At 36.9% G+C, this 23,417-nt stretch overlaps 3 protein-coding genes across 8 annotated transcripts; 1 reads left to right on the top strand and 2 right to left on the bottom strand.

Moving 5' to 3' along the window:
• Nucleotides 1–2,181: 2,181 nt before the first annotated feature.
• LOC106150828 (uncharacterized) lies at nt 2,182–4,511 on the top strand. The gene is made up of 2 exons (XM_087005572.1): nt 2,182–2,341; nt 2,726–4,511. Exon 2 carries the CDS (start codon nt 2,750–2,752, stop codon nt 4,067–4,069), a length of 1,320 nt encoding a protein of 439 aa, XP_086861698.1. The 5' UTR covers nt 2,182–2,341; nt 2,726–2,749; the 3' UTR covers nt 4,070–4,511.
• A 4,755-nt stretch (nt 4,512–9,266) lies between these two features.
• LOC106150824 (uncharacterized) lies at nt 9,267–12,074 on the bottom strand. Of its 3 annotated transcripts, none has more exons than XM_013523824.3 (2): nt 11,897–12,074; nt 9,267–11,108 (listed from the first exon to the last, which is right to left on the bottom strand). In XM_013523824.3, exon 2 carries the CDS (start codon nt 11,083–11,085, stop codon nt 9,760–9,762), a length of 1,326 nt encoding a protein of 441 aa, XP_013379278.2. In that variant the 5' UTR covers nt 11,086–11,108; nt 11,897–12,074; the 3' UTR covers nt 9,267–9,759. The 3 variants fall into 3 exon arrangements, with proteins under 3 accessions (XP_013379278.2, XP_086861696.1, XP_086861697.1); XM_087005570.1 differs by having other exon boundaries at nt 11,893–12,059; XM_087005571.1 differs by lacking the exon at nt 11,897–12,074 and adding an exon at nt 11,595–11,745.
• Nucleotides 12,075–13,189: 1,115 nt separating this feature from the next.
• Nucleotides 13,190–23,382, bottom strand: LOC106150835 (uncharacterized). 4 transcript variants are annotated; one of them, XM_024074519.2, is made up of 6 exons: nt 23,280–23,382; nt 21,606–22,446; nt 20,942–21,049; nt 19,908–20,151; nt 19,405–19,622; nt 18,228–19,210 (listed from the first exon to the last, which is right to left on the bottom strand). In XM_024074519.2, the coding sequence occupies exons 2-6, from the start codon at nt 22,411–22,413 to the stop codon at nt 19,167–19,169; spliced, it is 1,422 nt and encodes a 473-aa protein (XP_023930287.2). In that variant the 5' UTR covers nt 22,414–22,446; nt 23,280–23,382; the 3' UTR covers nt 18,228–19,166. The 4 variants fall into 4 exon arrangements, with proteins under 4 accessions (XP_023930286.2, XP_023930287.2, XP_086860808.1 ...); XM_087004682.1 differs by having other exon boundaries at nt 23,170–23,294; XM_087004683.1 differs by lacking the exon at nt 20,942–21,049.
• Between the last annotated feature and the right edge of the window lie 35 nt (nt 23,383–23,417).

The raw sequence follows: 23,417 nt of genomic DNA, 5'->3' as shown, positions 1-23,417 counted from the left end.
AGTCGGCTGCCAAAGGGAGCCGTCGGGTGGGGGTGTGGTGGTCCTCCCCGAAGAACATTTCTAAAAATCTAGCTTAAAATGGTGTATTTAAGAGAATGTTAAGCGAAATATTGGAGCCAGTTACACAGTTTATTCCTGACAACCACACACCTTTAAAACCTGAGCATGCGCGGTCTCGGTTCTATCTCACGTAAACCCTCTGTTCCTGAAGACTCGGTAGAATTATAGTCAAACTTCAACTTACAGGTAAGTCTCGTTTAACTGTAAAACTAAAATATATAAGATCGGCCAGTTCACTGCGTGCGTGAAAAGTTATGAAACCACAGCTGGGCATGAAGGGATAGTTCACACAGACTCATTCTTATAAAAAATATATATTGCTTTTGTGCTGTACAGATGACTTCTATATTGAAAAGACAAAGGTCTGTAATGCAAAAAAACGATGTTTTATTTTTTAAATCTACATAAAATATTCAAAACGTAAATCTGAGAACGGACAAGAACTGAAGTGCAACTCTGCAATCACCTTTTTTTCCGCCTACATAGCAATTCTAATGTTAAAGATGATCGTAGCTGACGGCAAGCATGGTTTATAGCGTTTTGAAGGAAATAAAGGTAACCGCATAGGATTATTTTATATTAGGCCTACACCCTCTTATTTGTCCCCGAGCAAAAACATTCAAACTATGTATAAAAATTAAACGTACCGTTTTTTTATTACTATGATTTTTTTTCCAATGTTCACGTGTATGCGCGCTGCGTACAGGGTGCTACGCCCTTGATAATTACCGTATATGTAAATCGATTATGCCGATTTTTGAAAGTGACCTGCCTCTTTACCAAACAAAACCATTTAGTAAATTTAAAGTAAAACAAAATAATGGTTTGGCAGTTATGGGGCGAACGTCATATGTCGGATATCGACAGCGACGACTACGGCAAAGACACGGACAGACAGACCAATCAGGATATATAAAACGAATCGACTTTTCCAAGTCGCGTCGTCTTAGATAAAGTTTATTGAACCAATAAAATATAAACCTAAAAAATGTACAATATCGGGAAGAAAATGCTCTTCAAGAGCGTCGCTGTATTAAAGAACAGTAAAAGCTGCATTAAAAAAACTTAAAACTTTGTATTGAAAAGGGTAGAGCTACAGTAGAAAAGCTATACCTAAAATCATTCACTACCCTTAGAAACGAAAACCCTGGAGTTGCTTGGTAAATTTTTTTTTTAAGTTTTGAGCAGGATGGAAACTGTCATTCATGATAGACACTGCTTTGTTTGCTACCCTCTCAATATAAACAGATGCTGAAGCCATGCGTAATATTGAAACTTGGGAAGGTGTATATATTAAAATTTTTAGTAATTTAAGGGTCAGAAACTGCCTAGACCCCTCTTATTTTAATTGCATGCAATTAAATGAGGTTGGTTTAAAATGGACTTACCGACATGATTCGTGATTCCCGTTTGTTCAAGAACGCAATTTCACCAGTATCAATTTCAGATTGGACAAAACCGACTGGAGCTCGAGTGGGACATCAGCAGGTCTATGTCAAACTCTCACACCTCAGCTGTGTTACTGTACACAGATCCCGTTGGAGGTACACATAAAAAGCACAGGTCTATCTTATCTAGATCTTGCAGCTTTTGACTTTGTACTTTTTTGCTCTGTTTTTACGGCTTTTCAGGTGAGACCCAGTCACCGATGAGTTGTCGTTTCGACCACTGTCATTTTCAGGGGAACTGCAAGGGGATGAAGATGTGTTTGAGAAGGACGGAAGGTTTTTCAAGCCCTGTGCTTATTGAAAAATTGTTAAAGTTCCCATTTTTGTTGCATAAAAGTCTAGCGCACATTGTCTTCCTTAAAGAGCGTAAAAATCTTTGTTTTCGCTCTAATTTTATCTCTTTGTTGATGTTTTTTAAATATTACACTATTACCGATGTAACGAAACGTGACAATTATGGGCCGATAACATTGCTTTTGGCTTGGACCCACCACACAGTATTTGAACAATGTTTGAATTACACTAATACCCATAAAACAACTTATTCACTGGGTCGTAGGATTATATAAAACTGCCACTTACTTGAAAAAATACCTATAATATATTGTGGACCTTTTTATCTTTTGAAACGTGTTTTATATGTGTAACTTTTGTAGAATGTTTAAAATCACGCAGTTGGAGCCTCAATCCCCGCCAGTTTGTTAGTCTACGACCCAGCTGCTCTAATATCTCATGGGTGGTTTCTTTTATGTCCTCATTCGTGTCCAGACTTACAAAGGAAAGGAATGGTCACTAGAATAAAAATTAGTGCACACAACAGCTGAATCATACAGGTAGCATTGATCCCCCTCCCCTTTGTCCTTTATGTTTCTCATAATGTTTCTCAGCACCTGTATGATGCCTCAGTGTAAGGCCTTACTCTTACAGAGGCAAGATTGAGCCTAGAAACTTATCTTAGTTAATCCAAATCTTCGAACAAGATATATATAAAACTACAATATACAGGTACATATACTGTATTCCCCCATTTTTTATGGGGGGAGGGGGGGGCGAGTGCAGCACTCTTTCTTAACAAAGTATTCATATTAGTAAACTTCTTTTACATGTATTCCAGTGTGGAGACATGTACAGCTATGGAATGTTGTAACTTTATGATCAGTATAATAATATTTGATTCACGTGTCATCTTTATGATACTTGGTATCTTTGTCCTTCAGAATCCAATCGTTTTCTCCACCAGTATGGGAATTGACATGAGCAGACCAGCTTCTTCAAGCCAACAGACATGCCAAGAGGGGCACCTGTTGATCCATATGAAGATGGATGTTATAACAAGAGAGGATGGACAACAGACTTTGACTTTAAGGTGTTTTTTATGTGACAGTGTGTTAAGGATGAGTGGCTTCAGTAGATCTGCATTTATTAATCATCCAGTAGTAACTGCTGCAGGTCAAACTTTGCAAAATGGCCAGAAAGCAAATCAAACAGACACAAACCCTACAGAAAGAGAGTCTAAATTTGATGACTTTGCACATAATTTTATAAAGACAGACTCAGATTTAACCTGTGAAGACTGTGAAGGTAGCATTGGGTTAGACATGCAGGTTGAAAGTTATGAAAGCGGCCAGCTTGATCTTGCCAAACATAACCAAGGAAATATTGCAACAGTTAGTGACCTTTTAAAAAATCCCAACCAGATTGCACCTCTTGCTAATCATACAGCAAAAGCTGGCATCTCATCTGTTCCACAGACTTTTTCTGCCCAGAGAGGATTCAGTGCACCTTCTGGAGTGAGGAAACCAACGTGTAAATTTTGCAATGCAACTGAAGGAGAATTTGAACAAGGTTTAATCTGGGGCCACAACTGTAAAAAGTTGGAAGGCAACATTTACATCTGTTCCGTCTGCAATGAGTATTACGGCAGCTGTAACTTGGTGACAGAATGTGAAAGGAAACACAGACTTATAAAAAACAGTTATAACAAGGAAGAGTTTAAGTGTATGGTCTGTAGTATAAAATTTGCAGATTTAAGGGAAACAAAAAGGCATGAACTTTGTCACAATTCAAATGACTCTGAAGTGCATTTTGGTATCTCTGTGCAGCCTGAATTAAACTCCGACTCCAAATCTCAGGGACCTGAATCAGAAAACCAGCAAACACAGAAGTTGCCATCTATGGCATCATCCACACCATCAAACAACATACAAGTGCCATCCCATGAAAGCCGGTCATTGACAGTGGGTACACAAATTCTACCACCCATCATCAGTCCACAAGACTTACAACACATAAAATTCAAGTCGCAAAAGCCTGAACAGTTCTGTGTGGCATTAATGGCAAAGATATTAAGTAATGCCGAACGGTTGCAGAATGACACAAATATTTTGGGAACTTTTAATAAAAAGAAATTCTGCCCAGTTCGTATACAGTTCATAAAAGACTGTGTCCATCAAAATTATCCACAGCATTTCCAAAATGAGATGTGCCGGTGGAGAAAATGTGTTGGTGCCATGAACAGTGCTAACAGATCTTTAAGATTTTATAATGCAACAAAGTCTTAGGTTGATGTTTATCAAAAAACAAGAAGTTGAAAAACCAAAATAGTTAAGAATACTTTACAAGCACCCCATGTGATTGCAGGTATGGAAAACGATCATTTTATCCATTTGTACACACTTTCCCCAGAGAGTGATACATTGCATGCTTCACTTTTATTATTATGTACTAGTATTTTTTTTATCAGTACCAGTATGACTTTTATCCAAAATTATAATTTGCAGGGCTTGACATACAGGGTTGCATGGTTGCAATTTGCAACCACTTTTTCCACTCATGCAACCAAATCTTGACAAGGAGTTGTCCAACAATGCAACTCATTCAATTCTGAGTATTTTTCATTCATTGTATGTTTTACACTGTGTTTTATGGCATTGGCTCCTCTTGGTAATGTTGACCGTAGTTGTTTGTGTTGATTGTAATATAGCAATAAAATATTTACGTATATATTTTGTTTTCTGTAAACTCTTTTTGTAAAAGAAGCAGAGGAACTGACATAACCTTTTGTTAAAAACTCTTTTTGAATTTGGAGTATCAGTTAAAATGTATTTCACTGCATTCTCGGTAAGCCCCCCTCCCCCCAAGCAACTTAAAATTTTTTAAAAAAAAAGCCAACCCCTGATTAACATAAATAGCAGGAGTGTCTGAAGATATTGCAATCACCTGAGTCTGTCTGCCTTCCTGGACCTGGAACCATATCCAGAATTGTGCATGTCTTTTTACCACAAAAATTAACTGGTAAAACATCCCTTTTGGATAATATTTGCAGGCCATTAATACTAACAAAAATAGACTGCGCCAAAAAGATATTACGATGTCCACGTTTATTTTACTGACACATTCTGTACTTCAAGTATTTTTCTCACAATTCCTGGTAACGTTTGAAAGTTTTTTGCACATTACCTTCTGTGAGAATGCAGTTTTGTCGTGTTTCGTGTTAAACTTTGACTGTGCTCTGTCACCATATCGACTAGCTAATCATGGGTGTAACTGAATTTAGGACTTAGCTAAAATATTACAAAAAATATTAAATAACTAACAGGGGCAGATCCAGGGATATTTTCTGCCAGCTTTCCAAATTATCTTCGTTGGCCCATTCTCCAATGGCCCCCACCCCTGCACGAGCTCACAACATTTACATACATGCATGCATATTGTCAAATGTTTCAAGTGTTTGCCACTTAAGTTGCTGTTGAAAATAAGGTGCTGGTTCCAATGGGGGCTTATTCTAAAAGATCTAAAAAAGATGCATGCACAATATATGTGGAATAAAGCAAACATTCGTGAACAGCTTCAGCCACAGTCCCTCACCTAAAATGAGACATTCCTGTCTGTAATTTGCATAACAATAAGTTGCTCATCGTTGTCCGAGCTGATTTCCCAAATGTTCACTAAGCAGGAGAACACACTTGGTTGAAGACGCAACAACGTGTGGTGCAGTCGCAAGGTCGGGCTTCAACGAGGCAAAGAAGTACATGTATGCATGTGTCGTAAGTATCATTTTTTCTTCTGTAACCTCTGTCAGTAGATAGAAAAACGTAGAAAAATTCAGGGAAATTTACGACAAGTATTTATGTAACGTTTCTTTGTTATATTTTGCCTGTCGTTACTTATATGCCACACAGAATATTTCACGTACTAATTTAAATGATAATACCGTACTTGTCACAGTTCTGAACTTTTGATCCAAATACAAGTGTGCCCCATCAAAGTGTACGTAAATTCTAGGTCAAATAAAAGTTTATAAAATAATCAACTTCTCCCTTTACGACAATCACGATAATTTAAAAAAGAAATATGAAACCCTTTTGATTTGAATAATCTTATGGTTACTTTTGCCTTTTTGAGGTTTCATTAATTTGAGGTTTTATTAATTTTGAATCAGTTTTTGTATGTTTTTTATTTATACATGTAACTGTAAAATTGTTTTTAAGTAGTGTTAAAACATGGGGAAATGATTTACAATAAAGTGAAATATGGCCCCCAAACGCGTGATGCAAGGCGATTTTAGATATTAAAAAATTAAGTAGTGGGTAAAATAAATTAACATCTCTTGTAATAACTTCCACAAATTAAATAAATGCTTGCAATATTTGTTTTTTCAAAGCAAGATATCTCAGATATCTTTAACTTCAGATCTTAATTTTGCTTGGGATTGATGATTTTTGCAGTAACAGAAGATATTTGTTTTTTATTGAATTGTGAAAAAATAAATTTTGAGAACAATAATTTAATGTCTATTTCTGCATGATACAAGTTGATAAAATATAATGTGCTCTTCCAAATAGCTAATTGCACTGGCATTATAATGTAATTTTGTGATGATTTTACATGAACGTGCTACTCAAATCAAATGGACTCATCCCGCCTGCCACTTGTCAAATGGAATGGACTCAACCCACCTGTCACCCCTCAAATTGAATGAACTCACCCCACTACCATCAGCCCTCAATTCAGTGAACTGGTCCCACCTTACACCCCCTCAAATCGAATGGACTCGACGCACCTGTCACCCCTCTGTTGAAATGGACTCGGCCCACTTATCATCCCTCAAATTGAATGGACTAGCCCCACTTCTCACCCCCCGCCAAAGGAATGGACTCGCCCCACCTGATATCCCTCTAATCGAATGGACCTGCCCTACCCATAACCCTTCAAGTGAAATGGACTTGCGCCACCTGTCACCCCTCAAATCCAATGGGCTTGACCCATTTATCACTCTTTAAAAAGGATTCGTCTCAACTCGCCAACATCAATGTAAACCACACTCCTATCAAATTGTAAAATAAAGTCATTCAAATGTGATATTTATTTATTAAGGGCATTTTTGCGACAGGTAATCGTGATGAAGAAATAAAATAAAGATAAATTTAACACTTTGATTGGCATAGACTCTAGTCAAATAATATGATAAAATATGAATTATTGCATCTTGGGAACCGTGGTTTCGGTTTGCACTGGAACTTGCTACTAGTACTAAAACTCGCTCTCTTTGTACTAGGAATCAATATCAGCATTCGTGTTCTTACTATAAGAAACCAATATCTCAAATTGTGTCGATCTAAAATAAAAATTCAGAAAAAGGAAAATATGTCAGTTTTTTCATGGACATTTGAAACTATCATTAGTACTGCATATTGTGTATGCATATAGTGCGGTTTACAGGATGGGCCGTACATTTTTTAAAAAATTGAGCAGACATAATACATCTTAAAATTGGCAGATCCAGAATTTATATATTTTGTGACATATTACACTGCATATTTCTAACCTTGATATGAAAACAAAAACAAATTGGTCAATTTCAAAACGTATTAAAATTTTGAAATTCACACTTCAACAGGTCTCAACAGAGAATAGACGGATTTTTACCAAGGTCGCAACGCTAGAACAAACTATTACCTCGAGGTGGCTGACGTGTCCTTTACCCCCGACACCAAATAAAGAGACCAGTGGAGCGCCCAAGGAAAAATGTCGACGAGTTGCCCCTCGGACACCAAATCAAACGCCCTCACAAGACTGATGTAATACTGGACCTTGTCAAGGCTCCTTCAAAATGAGGCAAGTACAAACAATACTCTGTGGGGCAGAAGAGGGAAGTTGTGGAGATAGCAGCCCTTCATAGCGTTAGGACGATCTCTAGATCTCTCAACAGACCCAAGTCTACCATCAGCACATGGAAGAGGGAAATGGCAAAAGAAGCGAAGAGATCGAAGTCGGCGAGAAAAGAAGATATAATTATACCATTAATCAGTGTGGAAATTAAAGCCTACTCTTGCGTTACTTTGCAAACTTTTCTTGTATTATACTCTTTTATGTATTTAATTGAACACGATACTACTAAATAATAACTTGCAATTGAAATTTGCTTCATGAATTTTAGATTATACCAAATGTGAGCGATTTTTTAAATGAAAGAAGCAACAAGCAGTAATAAATGAGATCCTAATGTTTTATATTTACACCTTTTTTTCTTTTCTACAAAGGATCTGGTTAGAAACCACTGTTGGGAGAGGACTTCAAAGAGGAGCTGCATACTGATACTTGGATTCTCAGTCAGCGCGAACAGCAGCTGCCCGTCTCCATTGAAAAGTTTTGCTACCACGCTCTTTTACTTGTCGTCAGCAAAGGAATAGAATTTAAGGCATCCAGGGGGTGGGCCAGTCGATTCAGCTCGGCTTGGGGTGTTCTACAACTGTCAGTCAACGACTCCCGGCAGACTTGCAGCACAGGGTGTCCGTCTACCACAGGTACCTTGGAGAGGTGCAGGAAGGGATGGAGTTCGAGTCCAGCTTGGTAATCAACATGGATGAGGTGCCTATGGTCTTTGATCTTCTGCCTGCAAAGACATTGCACACAAGAGGCGACAAAGACGTGAAATCATTTCCAGTGGTGCCGAAAAGCAGCGCTTTACTGTTACTGAGACGGGCCAACGCGACCTCAGCCATTATTCTGGGAGGTTGTGCCTCTCTGGCCCAGCATCTGGACGTATCCCTGAACAAGCCGTTCAAGGGGCATTTACGGAGGTTGTGGTCAGAGATTGGGGGGGGGGGGAGGGAGGGAGCATAGACAAGGTGCAAACACCTTTTAATGAACAATGGATAAAAGACACATGGTCACAGATTCCCAAGGAAATGATACGAAGTAGTTTTGGTGTCATCGGCATCAATCCAGCACTCAGTGGGTAACCCGAGGACCTGTTCAATTTGGACAGCGATGGGGAGGGGTTCCTCGGGTTTACCCCTGACTACATCAATAACAGAAACCCTTCAAAGACTGCATGTGCACAGAATATCAAACTGACACTAATATGAATTTATGACAAAAACATTTAACGGGTCATACTTTACATTTTACATTTTTTTTATTTATTGGACAAAGATGTGTTAGTGGTGTTGAAACAATGATAACGTTAATATAAAATATAAATGAAATTTTGAAATGTGTAAGTGTCCAATAAAACTGTTATTATTAATTTTATTATTTTGTTATTATTAGTAACAGCGGTCGCACAAATAAACAACTTTTAACTGTCTTTATAACAAATGGTGGATCAAATTTCCTTGGTAAGGATGAGCAAAACTTAAATAAAAAAGGAAAACGAAAATATCTGAATACGTTAAATAAGAAATTTGATCTACTACAAAAAGCCAAGAAAACAATTGCAAAGGGTGCCTGTCAAGTAAATCTTAAAAAGAGATGTCCAAAGTAACATTTCTCTTTTATTGCAGCTCAGGTTGTTTTTCAAACTCAAACTGTAATTTTAACTACTTAAGTCTTAAGTTTGAGATGAATGTTATTGCATAATCATATTTCGTTTAAATAAAACAATGACAGTCCTAACGGCACAGAAGCAATATCATTCCTCAACTTCACGTCACATTTACAGAATAACTATAAGCTTTCTTATTTTATGGTTCTAATGAATTTGGTCATTTCACTTCTACTAAAAACGAATCTTTTAAGTCCTTTAAGTCTGTTGAAACGTCTTAAACCCACACAATTACAGTTGCACCTCAATTCAGCAAACATTCAACTTTCAACACCTTACGTGTTCACCATACTGTCCACAGAGCTACGATCTATTTTAAGTTCTACTGGTAGGTTTCTTATTTTGAGTCACTTGCATAATGGTGAAGTTGGTAAGTTGGGTGAAAATAAAGTTTATCATAGGAAACTCACTCCATCAAGTCTTTCACTTTTTTGAGTTTTTTCGAGTTTTTTGCAGAAAAATCTTGAACTGTGCATCTTTAAATCTTAAAGATCTGTTGGCATTGTTCATGGCACCTACACATCGAGACCACGTCTTTCCAGGTTCCTTTTGAAAATGCTTGGGATAATTTTGATGAACACAGTCTTTAATGAACTGTATACGAACTGGACATAATTTTTTCAGTTTTTTTATTCCCAAAACATTTGTGTCCTTCTCTGACCGCTCCACCCTACTAAATATCTTTGCCATTAATGCAACACAGAAACTTTCAGGTTTGAACGACTTATGTTTAATCTCTTCTATTTCTTGTGGACTGATGATAGGTGGTAGAATTTGTGCACCCTGCGTCAATTGCTGGTTTTCGCGGGATGGCACATGTCTGCTGTTTGATGGTGCCGGCAGTGCCATGACTTGAAACTTCTGTGTGTGATGGTTTTCTGTTTCAGGTCCGTGAAATCTTGAGTCGTTTAATTCAGGTTGTAAAGAGGTATCAGAGAGCACTTCAGAATCATTTGAATTGTGACAAAATTCATGCCTTTTTGTTTCTCCTAAATCTGCAAATTTTATGCCACAAACCATACACTTAAACTCTTCCTTGTTGCAATTGTTTTTTATACGTCTGTGTTTGCTTTCACATTCTGTCACAAGGTTACAGCTGCCGTAATATTCATTGCAGACAGAACAGATGAAAAGTATGCTTTTTAATTTCTTACACATGTGGCCCCATATAAAACTTTCTCCAAACTCTCCTTCAGTTGATTTGCAAAATTTACATAGTGGTTCTTCAAATCCAGAAGGTGCATTGGATCTTCTTGTGTCAGAAATAATCTGTTGAACAGATGAAGTACCAGCTTCTTCTGTATTGTTAGCCAAAGGCAGCACCTGGTTAGATTTTGCTGCACTATTTGCTTGATTATTATTGCCAAGATCAAGCTGAGTGCCCTCATAACTTTCAACATGCATATCTAAGTCAATGTCATCTTCACATTCTCCCTCAGTAGAAACTAATTCTGTCTTTATTGCAAAGTTGTCAAAATTAGACTCTCTTTCTAGAATGTTGGTGTCTGTTGGATTTGTTTCCTGGCTATTTTGCAAAGTTTGACCTGCAGCAGTTACTACTGGATGATTGATGAGTTCAGATCTACTAACATCACTCATCCGTAACACACTTTCACATAAAGAACACCTTAAAGTCAAAGTCTGTTGTCCACCCTCTCTTGTTATAACATCCATCTTCATATGGATCAGCAGGTGCCCACCTTGGCATGTCTGTTGGTTTGGAGAAGGTCTGCTCATGTCAATCCCCATACTGTTGGAAATACCAATGAATTCTGAAAGATAATGATGACAAAATATTGTAAACATGAAAAAATAAAGTATAAGTGAAATTTCACAAAAGAGACTGAAAGTTCTGAAAGGTACAGCTTCAATTTAGTGTAAAAAAACTAAAAGTTAATTCTTGACCGCACAGATAAATTTCTATCAAAATATGAAATAATATGTTGTTCTTTTGTTTCTTCCAGTGATCATGAAGCCATGACCAATGTGGTATATACACAGCAGTGTCAGTCTCCACACAAATATACTCATGGGGATTTGACTTGTGACAATTGCTTGCCCTCTATCAAAACCAGTAGTTTTATTATTTACTACCCCCATCTTGAGATACATTGTAATGTCAAATAATGGTCTACCAGTATACAAAAAAGGGTCCTAACAGTTGATTCACATCAACTAATCAGACATTAAAATATTACACTCCAATTATACGTTTTCTGCTTCATAATTTATGTCCTGACAGATATTGTTGTAAATACCAGTAACTGCATGTAAATGGCAGTGAGCTAGCGCGTCCACGGTTCACCCTTATGCACTAGACTCTCCTATCTTTTTCTTTATGTAGTACTTCTAACTCTTAAGTCGTATGCTGCAAAAAAAAAGCCAAGCAGTTTTGTCGTTGACAGCATTGTGTATAAAGCAAAATGTAGCAAACCGTCCACCAGTTATCGGGTGTTATGAAATGATACACCTATATTCAAGACTACCACCATGTGCATTTCAGATATAATTTTAACTGTGCCCTTTTAGAACACTCGTTAAAATGCTGTTACTTACTTACTTTTAAATTGTAGCGTCTCAGTGCACTTTTGCCAATGATGAAAAATCTCAAGGAACAAGTGGGAATGTCAGTGATAATGCATGTACCACTTGTTTGTTGCTTTCATTGGTGATTTGGTTTGCACTCCATGTCCGCCGTCACGAATTGAAAAAAAAAAATAGCCACCGATAAAATGTCCCCAATATCAAGATAAGACAAACGGTAACTATACGGTAGGAATTTTATTTGTTGATTATAGTTCAGAAATCAATGGCATTATTCCGGGAAATGTGTATTTAAAACATTTTAATGATCGTAAGTTTCCAATATGTCGGAGTGATTGGGCTTTGTTTTTCTCTTGGTCTTAACTTGTGGGACACGATAGTTTTAAACAGAGGTGATAGTTTTAATACGATGTCTACATGTGCCACGGCTGACAGTTTCCAATATATATATTTTAATTTTTACTTAGCAACTCCAGACTTTGTTTTTTAAGGATAGTAAACTATTTTTTACATAGCTTTTCTCTTTTAGACATTTTTAATACAAAGATGCTTTTACGAAGCAGTTTATTCTCGATATTGAATATTTTATAGGCTTAATAAACATGGATCTTATATATATATATATATATATATATATATATATATATATATATATATATATATAACCATGCGTCATGTACCCTGGTTGTTAAATACCATTATTGCTGGCATAATGGTTCATTGTATACTCTTTTACAATGGATAGAAAGTGGAACATTGCCCTAAAAGTTTGGAAGGCAGATTATAATCTAAATGTAGGCCATTGTTGATGTTTGGCTTTATCTTAACACTTGCACAAGTCTTGCTTTTGTATTAAATTTTGAAGAAACAATGAATGGAATTTTTGTTTAATCTCCTGATAACATGTTCTACCTTCCACTATCGGTAAAATGAAGCTGTTGTTTTTTAAGCCTATGAACTTTGCAGCAAGTTCATTATCCCACTTGCAAGGCCTATTTGGTATTTTGGATGTTACATATGCACTCTTTTTAACAAATACTTAGTGTGTGAATGTTTAGTGTACTGCTAGTATACCAAATATACCGTATATTTACATGGAATAGAAATAAACTACAAATACTAATTGTACTGCTTATTTCTGTCATAGGGATATCTGGTGCCTACATTTTATGGGTATTACTATTAGTTCTTTAAACAGATGGCTATATAGCTTAACAAAACTGGATTTCGCAAAGAGGCAATGCATGCAAATCCTTGAATGTAATGTGAAATTAATCATAAGAGCACTAAGTAATTTTCAATAATATACCAGTGTGAGATCAGCTTTTATTTCTGCTTGATCTTTATAAAATAGGTAATCGACACCAAAAACAGATGATACAGCATTGAAACAGTAAAAATCCCACTTACAGGTAAAAAGAACACCACTAACAAGGCCGTCTAACTATTAAATTTACAAGATGAAATGATATTCATCTCAAATGGGCAAACTAGAAATTATAATCTACAGAATGAAGAAAAATGGTAATAGAATTTTACGTAATGACACTGATTAAATAACATTGCACAATCATTATTGTAACATGTTCAATGTGACAAAACTGACCATTAGAGCACAACCATGACAATAAATATCCTTTTGCCATAATGTTACAAACCCAATGAAAGCAAATAAGATCACTAACACAAAAACAGGACCACTGTGTTCATATATAAAATCACCTGATGCAAAGGGAAATAAAAAGACACTATCAATGCTTCTCACCAAAGATGTCAACCTTTGCATGTTAACAAGTGTCAAAAATGGAATATTTCTCTTATTTAAAAGAATGGGATATGAAAACATTTCAAGAATCTTGAAAAAATGCAATGTTATACATAAAAATATTTGACTTAAACCATTAAAAATTGCCATCATGTTATGATGTAACACTTGTGCGCCTGATTTGGTCTGAAAGTGCAATTTCAGATCAGAACTGGCCTGACATGGTCTTAAAGATTAACCTGAGTCTTCAAACATACCGACTCTGTTTTAAGATCAAAACTGATCTAAATCACAGTGAGTAAGGTTATAATTAGACTGACTTCCACTTAATTTCTTAAGCAATATTCAAGCTGACAGATTTGGATCTCTTTCATGTGTTTTAAGATGACGCACGTATGAGTGGTTATAATGGGTTTTGAATGTGCACTTGCTGCAGGTAAAGGTTTTATCACTGTGAGTGGCCATGTGTATCTTTAAATGCTGTTGACTAGAATAGCTTTTATCACATAGATTACAGTCATAGCAGGCAATGTGTGTCCTCAGATGACGACTGAGGTAGGTTCTTGAAGAAAATGACTTCTCACATACATGGCACTGGTGGACTTTTTCTCCATGCAGCTCATCATGAAGCTTGAGACCCTGGCTGAAATACGAAAATAATACTTTTATTACTATTGCAATTACATTGTTAACTAGAGGATCAGAGAGGCGATACCGCCTCCGGATATTGTACCACCAGCTGGAGTAAGCGCATTCGTATGGACCCCCCCCCAAAAAAAAGGGACACCATCACCAGTCTTGTGCTTGACAAGCTCTATAAAATGCAATCAACAAGAGTTCTCAAAATATGCCAAAAAATATAAATAAAAATGGTACAATCAAGCAGATTTTTGAACTGACCTGCATTTTCCTACCATTGATCACTCCTGTGATTCTCTAGACAAAAGGCCTATTGGTTTTCCTTAAAATGTGTTGTCAGTGGTGCATATATGCTGACAAAAGAGAAAACCTAGGGGCAACACCGGGCACATCTCTGCCAGTTTTGGAGATAAAAGGGAATGGAAATTTGCAAAGTTCAGTTCAGGGTAAAAAGTAGGTCAAAGGTTAATTTTAAGGTCAGTAAATTGCCAGTATATGACTTCCTATTCAAGTTCAATGGTAACTATGGGCATATCTTTGCCAGTTTTGAAAGTATAAAAAAAAGTATTAAAAAAGTTACAAAGTTCATTTTATGCTGTAAAGTAGGTCAAGGTCAATTTCAAGGTCACAGATAAATTGCCAGTATGTGACTTCCTATTCAACTTCAATAGTAACTATAGACCTATCTCTGCCAGTTTTGGAAATAAAAGGGAACCAAAATTTGCAAAGTTCAATTCATGATGAAAAGTAGGTCAAAGGTCAATTTAAAGGTCACTCCTAGATTGCCAGTATATGACTTCCTATTCAAGTTCAATAGTAACTATGGACCTATCTCTGCCAGTTTTGGAGATAAAAGGGAACAAAATTTTGCAAAGTTCAGTTCATGGTAAAAAGTAGGTCAAAGGTCAATTTTAAGGTCACAGTAAATTGCCAGTATGTGACTTCCTATTCAACTTCAATAGTAACTATGGACATATCTCTACCAGTTTTAGAGAGAAAAGGGAACCAAAATTTGCAAAGTTCAGTTCATGGTGAAAAGGAGGTCAGAGGTCAATTTAAAGGTCACAGTAAGATTGCCAGTATATGACTTCCTACTCAAGTTCAACAGTAGCTATGGGGGTATCTTTGCCAGTTTAAGAGATGTAAGGGCTAGAAAATTTGCAAATTTCAGTTCATGGTGTAAAGTAGGTCAGAGGTCAATTTCAGGATCACAGTTAGATTGCCAGAAAATGACTTCCTATTCAAGTTCAACAGTAACTATGGGCATATCTTTGCCAGTTTTGGAGATATAAAAATCAGAAAACTTGCAAAGTGCAGTTCATTATGAAAAGTAGGTCAAAGGTCAATTTCAAGGTCACAGTTAGATTACCAGTATATGACTTCCTATTCAAGTTTAATAGTAACTATGGGCGTATCTCTGCTAATTTTGTAGTATTTCACATTTTATTTTCACCACTAAATATTGGATGTTGAACTGTCGATATAGTACAATGCCTAAGCCGTATCGAAAACAAAAAACGGAGACCACCTTCAGTGTTGCGCTTGACAAGCTCTACAAAATGAAAAAACAAGAGGTCTCTGGCATTAACAGTTCCAGAATTTGAGAGAGTTTTCAGTTTTGGCATCTATTGGCCGCTACTCCCGTGAAAATGCACCGATTGACCCCAAACTCACGAAGATGAAAGAAGACCCTAAGGGGTAACACCCGTCCATAATATTATAAGTTAGATCTGTGAAGTTTCTGAAAATCGGCATAAAATAATAATTTTTTTGCAAAAAATTTCCATTTTTAGAAAATTTTGGCCCGTTTGACCTTGAAATAAAGATCAAAGGTCAAATCCAAGGGCATATTTGAAATCTCCACATATGACTTTCGGTCAGCCATCTGTAGAAATTTTTCACATAATTCCTTCGGTATGGGAGATATTTAGCATCGAATTTTCAAAAATTTTGACAAGGGTGCGTTACAACGAGCGCCACACCCAGGCCAATGCACCGACTGAGACAAAAAAACCAGGGGGTTCAAGTTGAGATTATATGTGACCAAAATCCAAGAGATGGGGACATAGGTCCTTGCGGTCTAGTAGGAGAAGCGGTAACGGTGACTTGTATCCCACGCCATCCTGCGGAGCCGCAGGAGCCGGCGGAGCTGTACGAGACGGGTCGGGACTAAAACCATGAGTACCGCCAGCGTACACGCTGGTGGTACTAATAATTGAGTTTGGTACAAATAAAACAATGCCAGAATTCACCTGTGCACTTAAGCTTCTTGATGTAACTTATACATATATTTTTCTAATACATGACAATAATGATTCATCTGTATAAAGATACGTACAGAGTACTAACTGTCTTGTCACAGCGAAGGCAATGGAATTTTTCCTCCGTGTGATTAGCCCTCTTGTGGTCTTCAAGCTTAGATTTGGAGTGAAACCCTTTGTTGCATTCCAAACAGTTGAATGGGTAAATACCGGTGTGGGTCCTACTGTGTTTTTGTAGGGCACACATTGAGCTAAACACCTTATCACACCCGCTTACTCTACACTGGAACACAGCTCTATCTGGAATAGAAACCAAATCACAAATATGGCAGCAAAGCTGTTGAATGTACAGACAAAAAGCAGAAAATAATGATGCACAAAATAGGCTACTGTCAAACCTGATGCAATAATACATTATGCTTCACAGCAAAGTCAACACCAAAATTTTATTTTGCACAACGGGTCAAATGTGTAGGTCAATTGAATACTCAGGCCTACCCAACTACCAGACTCGGCACCTAAGGATCCCGAATTAACCGGTATATCGGACCACGCTACCCGTGTCAGATCGCATTTCGGAGTATCATACCCCAGAACAAATTTTGTAGCACGACTGCGGGCTCATCCACGCTCGGCTGAACAACCTTAAACTGTACTCTTACTTTAGAGTACTCTATTTTATTGTCTCTATGGGGATATATGGGGACTTTACGACATTCGGTTTGAATGTTTTAACCACTTTTGATAGGGCTTTTTTGCATTGTATTAGATTAATGTGGCAGTCTAAGGTTCATCTAGGTGGCTTTCAAAATTATGCACCCGGTTTTAAAATCATATAGCGATTTTACGACAATCGTTTACTATCCAATCAAGGTGACAGCCGAGCATGTCAGGGCTCATCCTGTCGGTGTTCTGGCTGATACTCCGAAATGCAATCTGACACACACCTTGAAAACGGGTAGTGTGGTCCGATATACCGGTTAATTCAGGATCCTTAGGTGCCGAGTCTGGTAGTTGGGTAGGCCTGATACTGTTGCAGCTAAGGTGAGGAAATTTTTTTCTCCAAGTGATTTAAAAATACTACAATAAAATTTCACATCTAAATGCCCTGATTAAATGTTACCTTCATCAATACCAGAAGGCACAGAGTATCAAGTCTCATCTAGAAGTGAAAAAGCCAGAAAATAGTCAATGTTTTAACCTATGCAGATAACCAAACAATTGTTTGAATAATCATAAAGTTTAGAAAGCACTTCAATATCATTTGAATTGTGACAAAATTCATGTTTTTTTTTCTTTTTTTTTTTTTCCAATCTGCAAATTTCATTCTACACTTTAACTCTTCCTCGGACTCTAAGGACAGTAACCGCAGTTTCAAAGGGGGTGTTCTATTTCTGAAAAAGTGGACCTCTATCACAAAAATAAAAAAAAGGTTTTTATTGAAGAAAACCTAAGATGTTAATTATTCAAATATATTTAATTTGCTGAAAAGTATTGAAGGCTATCTTTCATTAACAGGGAATATATTTAAGTGAAAAGAAAAATTCCAATATACTTATTTTTGCTGCTAATAAGCACAATATAAAAATTCATGATATCCTATGTTACTGGTTCCTAATCTTATGTGTTGAAAGACTTATAATTTCTCCATATAGTGCATATCACAAAAAGATAACCCAGGCCAGCATTTTTGAGAAATTTATTAAAAAGGATTCCTGCCCCATTGCATTCGGACATTGCATTGGACACAATGCTATTTTTATTGTAGATTTACATGTTAACATAAGTATTTGCAGGCCTACCCAACTACCAGACTTGGCACCAAATGATCCTGAATTCACCGGTAGATCGGACCCCACTACCCGTTTTCAAGGTGTGAGTCAGTACACGCTTCAGAGCCGAGTCTGGTAGTTGGTATTTGTGATCATTCGGTGCCAAGTCTGGTAGTTGGGTAGGCCTATATGTGTCAATTCCTTAACCTGCAAGTCATATTTTGTAACATCTTTTTCATTCTTCACTATGTCCAGTGTAACATCCAATAGTCAGTACCTCCACTCCTTTTCATTAAAATGCAACATTGTCAAATATAATGAGAAAATCTGACTAGTTAAATTTAAGTGATTAACACTCAGTTGAGCTACTAAACTAATGGTTTACAATGTCAGGTGTTACATTTTGCAGTTGGACACAGTGTAACACTAGCAACTGTGTCCATGTAATATCCAACAACGAGTTTCAGGTCAATACTGTAACAGATCTCACACAAACACTGCCTCCACTTTTGATGTTTACTGGTATAATTTGTTTTGGCGTGTGTCTGTACATGCCATAAGGACCACTTGGTGTGGGGGTGGCTCTACAGAAAGTTCTGGTGTAATCATCTCAACCTTCTGGAGTATCTTTCTCTGTTTAACTCTCACTGCAGTTTTCTTATGTGGAATGTGTACGGACTGTTCCTCCATAAATTTCTTAGCTGCTTCTGTCCCCTTGTGCTTCTGTCTTCTTTTGTACAGGCTGTTAGGTGGGGATGATATTGCAACACCTTTAACTTGCAAAATAAGACACCTCTTGCAAAGTGATTTCTTCAAAGAAGACAGTATGCTCCCCAATTTTTTTCCACATTATTGCCCCGAGGCATTTTGAAGGGAGGAAGATGTATGGCACTCTGAAAATTTGAAATAATTATAAGCACACTATTAAGGGAATGTCTCTATAGGGAGATATGAATGTTCACTGTACAAAATAGGAGAGGGTTAGTCAATAATAAAAATTAATAAAACAACATAAAGCTGCAGCTAAATGAAAATACCTTTTAAATGAGAAAAATTCAAAGTTACCGAATATTAAAAGTGTGATAACCTTTTGCAGTCCTTTTTCGCTTGTAATATGCATTACGTTTTTTTTCTCTGTGACATTTCCATTTCTGTTGGGTCCACTGTTCCCTTTGTTTCCTTTTGGACATTTTCCATTTTTCTCTTTGAAGCTTAACAGCCTTTGTATTTCTTTTCTCTTTTGGGCGTGTGGTTACTTTCTTTTGGTTAATTGTTACCTTTGATTTTTCTGCTTTCTGCTTGGCCCTAAAATTGTCAGAAATTATAATAATAAATGATTATAAAAATATGCTTATAACAGTTAGTGAAATCATAATCCTTCAAAGAAAAATAAATAGTTAACCTTCATAAGTTATCCAGAATATTCATTTTACAGTGATAACTCTGTAAATTGTTTTAATATTCATAATTTTCTTAACCTTTAAAACATCAGCTGGTATTATTATAGCTTACACAATTTCTATAAATCAAACCAGCTGGTTTTTTATATCTTGCTCTCCTCTGAGTTAGCTGAGTGATCCTAGAATTTACCTAAATCTGCGCACACGCTCTCTGGTAAGCTCCCTCTGTCGTGCCTTTTCCTCCTCTGTCTTAGCTTTATGTCGGTTAGCCCTGTTCCTTTCCCTGTCTTTTTGCTTCTGTTTTTCACTACGAATGGGGTCTGATTTCATATTCTCCCGCCATTCCTTGCAACTTAATTTGTTCTTTTCCCTCTTTCTTTGTTCTCTCTCTTTATGACTTAGAGCCACTGGGGACAGTGGTCTCTCACATAGACCTGAAAAGGGCAATTATGTTTAAGTATTACTCCAAATCTGGTAAAAACACAGAAGACAGATGATTAAGTCAAATGTAATATTCATTGGCATATCTGAATTGTTAAAAATATGTTATGAAAAGCAGACCACCAGTATCCAGGAGGGGTAGATGCCTTAAAGTCCAATATTTACCCCCCCCCCCCCCCCCTTTTAAAAAAATTGGGCAGGGGTTCCCCCTGTCGCTGGGTAACAGCAGGGTAGGCTGGCCAAAAGGTAATGGAGTGTTTTATTCTAATACTGTTGATTCATAAATGTGAGGTAAATGAAAATAAGGAGGTGGTTAAAAGTCTTAAAGATATGAAGTAGGACAGCTGGTCTGCGTCAAATGGAATTGCTTGTCAAAAAAAAAAAAAAAAAAAAGAGAACAAATGCAACGTGATATCATGTATCTGAACACAGAAATAATAAATTGTTTGAGAAAACCATGCTTCAAACTGATAAAATAAAGTTAACTTTTGTACTAAGAGGCATGTAGCTTCATTGTCCGACAATTGCTACACTGACATAAACTGTAACTTTTTAATTTGACATTTAAGCGGGCAAATATTTCACTCGAATTTAGCGGTATGTAAATCGTCTGCTGTTACACAATATAATATGCTGTACACTCGCTTCAAGTTAATAATAAAGTGCAAATCATCATCAAAATCACAAAAATGCACAAAAACACTGTTGATTGTTACAAGACTGCTAAAAGAATTTGATCATTACGAGTACGATATGCTTGACAAAAATATTCACAGAGCCTACCTGGTCTTTTAGTGTGTTTCATTTTCCCTCCGATCTTGCAATGCATTCCGAGTAGTCCTAACCTTCCATTTGTGTCATGGACGACCAAATGAACGACAAAGATGTGTGCTGATTTTTAAAAGTTCAATCATTACTTTTTGACAAAAAATGACGCCATAACCTAACAAGTCTTAGCTAGAGATCTGTGGGTTTTTGGATTTTAGTTATCATTCCAATAAATTACACATAAAGAGTGTGTTTTGACGCTAATAGCAAAAATGCGTTGGCAACTTAAAATGCAAGTGAAGTTGACGACCTTACTCTCCCATTGGGTATATTTGACGCAGAGCGTAACTATCAAAACTGTCTGCTTTATTTCACTTTTTGTATAAAAATGATGAATATTCTTTATTGAGAACAGTGAGAAATGACAAAGAACAGTGATCAAAATTTGACTTAGAGCAGACCTTTTCAAGGCAAAAAGGGTGGTTCAATGGAACCCCCCCCAACCCCCCCTGGCAACCAGCCTGCTTGGAGCAATTGTTTTTTAAAAGTCTGTGTTTGCTTTCACATTCCACCACAAAGTTTACAGCTGCCATAATAATCACTACAGACAGAACAGCTCAAAAGGATGCTTTTTAATTTTTTTACACGTGGCCCCACATTAAACTTTGTCCAAACTCACCTTCAGTCGATTTGCAAAATTTACTTAGTGGTTCCTTATATCCAGAAGGTGCATTGGATTTTCTCTTGTCAGAAACAATATGTTGAACAGATGAGGTACCAGCTTCTGTAACATTAGTCAAAGGTAGCATCTGGTTGGAAATTGCTGCACTATTTGCATTGGATTTTCTCTTGTCAGAAACAATTTGTTGAACAGATGAGGTACCAGCTTCTGTATCATTAGTCAAAGGTTGCATCTGGTTGGAATTTGCTGCACTATTTTCTTGTTTATTTCCAAGATCAAGCTCGACACTCTCATAACTTTCAACGTGCATATCTAAGCCGATGTCATCTTCACAATCGCCCTGGAGAGAAACTAACTCTGTCTTTACTGCAAAGTCATTAAAATTACTCTCTCTTTCTGAAATCTCATCTTCACGTTCTCCCTGGGATGAAGCTAACTCAGTTTTTGTAAAATCTTGTGCAACCTCAGCAGAACTTGACTCTCTTTCTGATGAAGCTAACTCAGTTTTTGTAAAATCTTGTGCGAAATCAACAAAACTTGACTCTCTTGCTGAAGTGTTTGTGTCTGTTTGATTTGTTGTCTGGCTATTTTGCGAAGTGTGATCTATAGCAGTTACTACTGGATGATTGATAAGTTTACCGACATCAATCATTTTTAACACAGTGTCACATAAAGAACACCTGAAAGTCAAATTTTGTTGTTTATCCTCTGTTGTTATAATATCCATCTTCATATGAATCAGCAGGTGCCCTTCTTGGCATATCTGTTGGCTTAAAGAAGCTGGTCTGCTCATGTCAATTCCCATTCTGTTTGAGTTAACAATGGAAACTGGTTTAAACTAGAAAAAATTGAAAAAAATTATCACAAAACAAGTCAAAACTGGCACTAAAGCCAATGTTGAAAAATTTCAGGAAAAAAAACAGAATAACTAGAAGAATGAAAGGTAAGTAGAACAACAATTTGTCAATAAGGGCGAAACTTAATTCATAAGGCATGACATTCCTTTCCTATCCTTTTAGCAATGAGGGTGAGTAAAGCCGTAAGGGAGTAGTTATCTTTACCCTCTTGCTGATTCGGTAGGCGTGAGAGATATTTAAGCCAGTTAAGATGATAGCACTTTACTGAGACCCTCCAGAGAGTCAGACCTAGTCTAGGATTTCCCCTGAGACTGTCACTGGGTGTGTAGCAAAACCCACTCCCCGGATCATTTATGGCAAACCTACTTGCCAGCTTATCACACATTCCCCTAACAGACACCGAGTCAATTCCCCTTGGGGAAATACACTATAAGCTTTTCAAGCCATATTTAATCCGCCAATCTGTTAGCCTTCGAATAAACTTTAGTTGTGAATTAAGGCGGCGTCAATAAAGCTACCACTGTACAAGCATCTTAAAATTGGTAAACAAATCTACAAACTATTTGAGTAGAGGAGATATTACTCAAATTCACCACACAAATAATTTAATATTGAATGTCACCAAGTTTCATGGTGGGGGAATACAGCAAAAGTGTCAAAATTTCTTGCACCAAAAGCAAAAGCGTGGCTCAGTTTTTACTTACTATCGCCAAATACAGTGAACCTGAGTGGTCAAGGTTATTTAGTCTTCTGGTAGCTACAAGTGACAATGATACACACCAAAGTGTTTGTTAGAGGAGCGTGAAAAACTTACCGTATAGAATCAGTGGTCACGAAATTATCATGTAGAGCGCACAGGTCCGGTGTCATAAACTGAATTGTTGTTTGGAGACAAAACTGTAGGTGGCGCTTTTCCAGGAGAGATTTCTTTATTCGTGTTGGTGCTAGTAGA

This window comes from Lingula anatina, chromosome 2 (genome assembly GCF_051362555.1).
Source record: "Lingula anatina isolate TDL-2025a chromosome 2, LinAna3.0, whole genome shotgun sequence".
NCBI classification, from domain to species: domain Eukaryota; kingdom Metazoa; phylum Brachiopoda; class Lingulata; order Lingulida; family Lingulidae; genus Lingula; species Lingula anatina.
This window is presented reverse-complemented; position numbering and strand designations above follow the sequence as displayed.

Coding starts and splice junctions, on each gene's coding strand:
- LOC106150828 (XM_087005572.1), top strand. CDS start 2,750: ATGGGAATTGACATGAGCAGACCAGCTTCTTCAAGCCAACAGACATGC.
- LOC106150824 (XM_013523824.3), bottom strand. CDS start 11,085: ATGGGGATTGACATGAGCAGACCTTCTCCAAACCAACAGACATGCCAA.
- LOC106150835 (XM_024074519.2), bottom strand. CDS start 22,413: ATGGGAATTGACATGAGCAGACCAGCTTCTTTAAGCCAACAGATATGC. Junction 20,152..20,941: donor GAAACACACTAAAAGACCAG/GTAGGCTCTGTG, acceptor TGCCCTTTTCAG/GTCTATGTGAGAGACCACTG. Junction 19,623..19,907: donor GAGCGTGTGCGCAGATTTAG/GTAAATTCTAGG, acceptor TGACAATTTTAG/GGCCAAGCAGAAAGCAGAAA.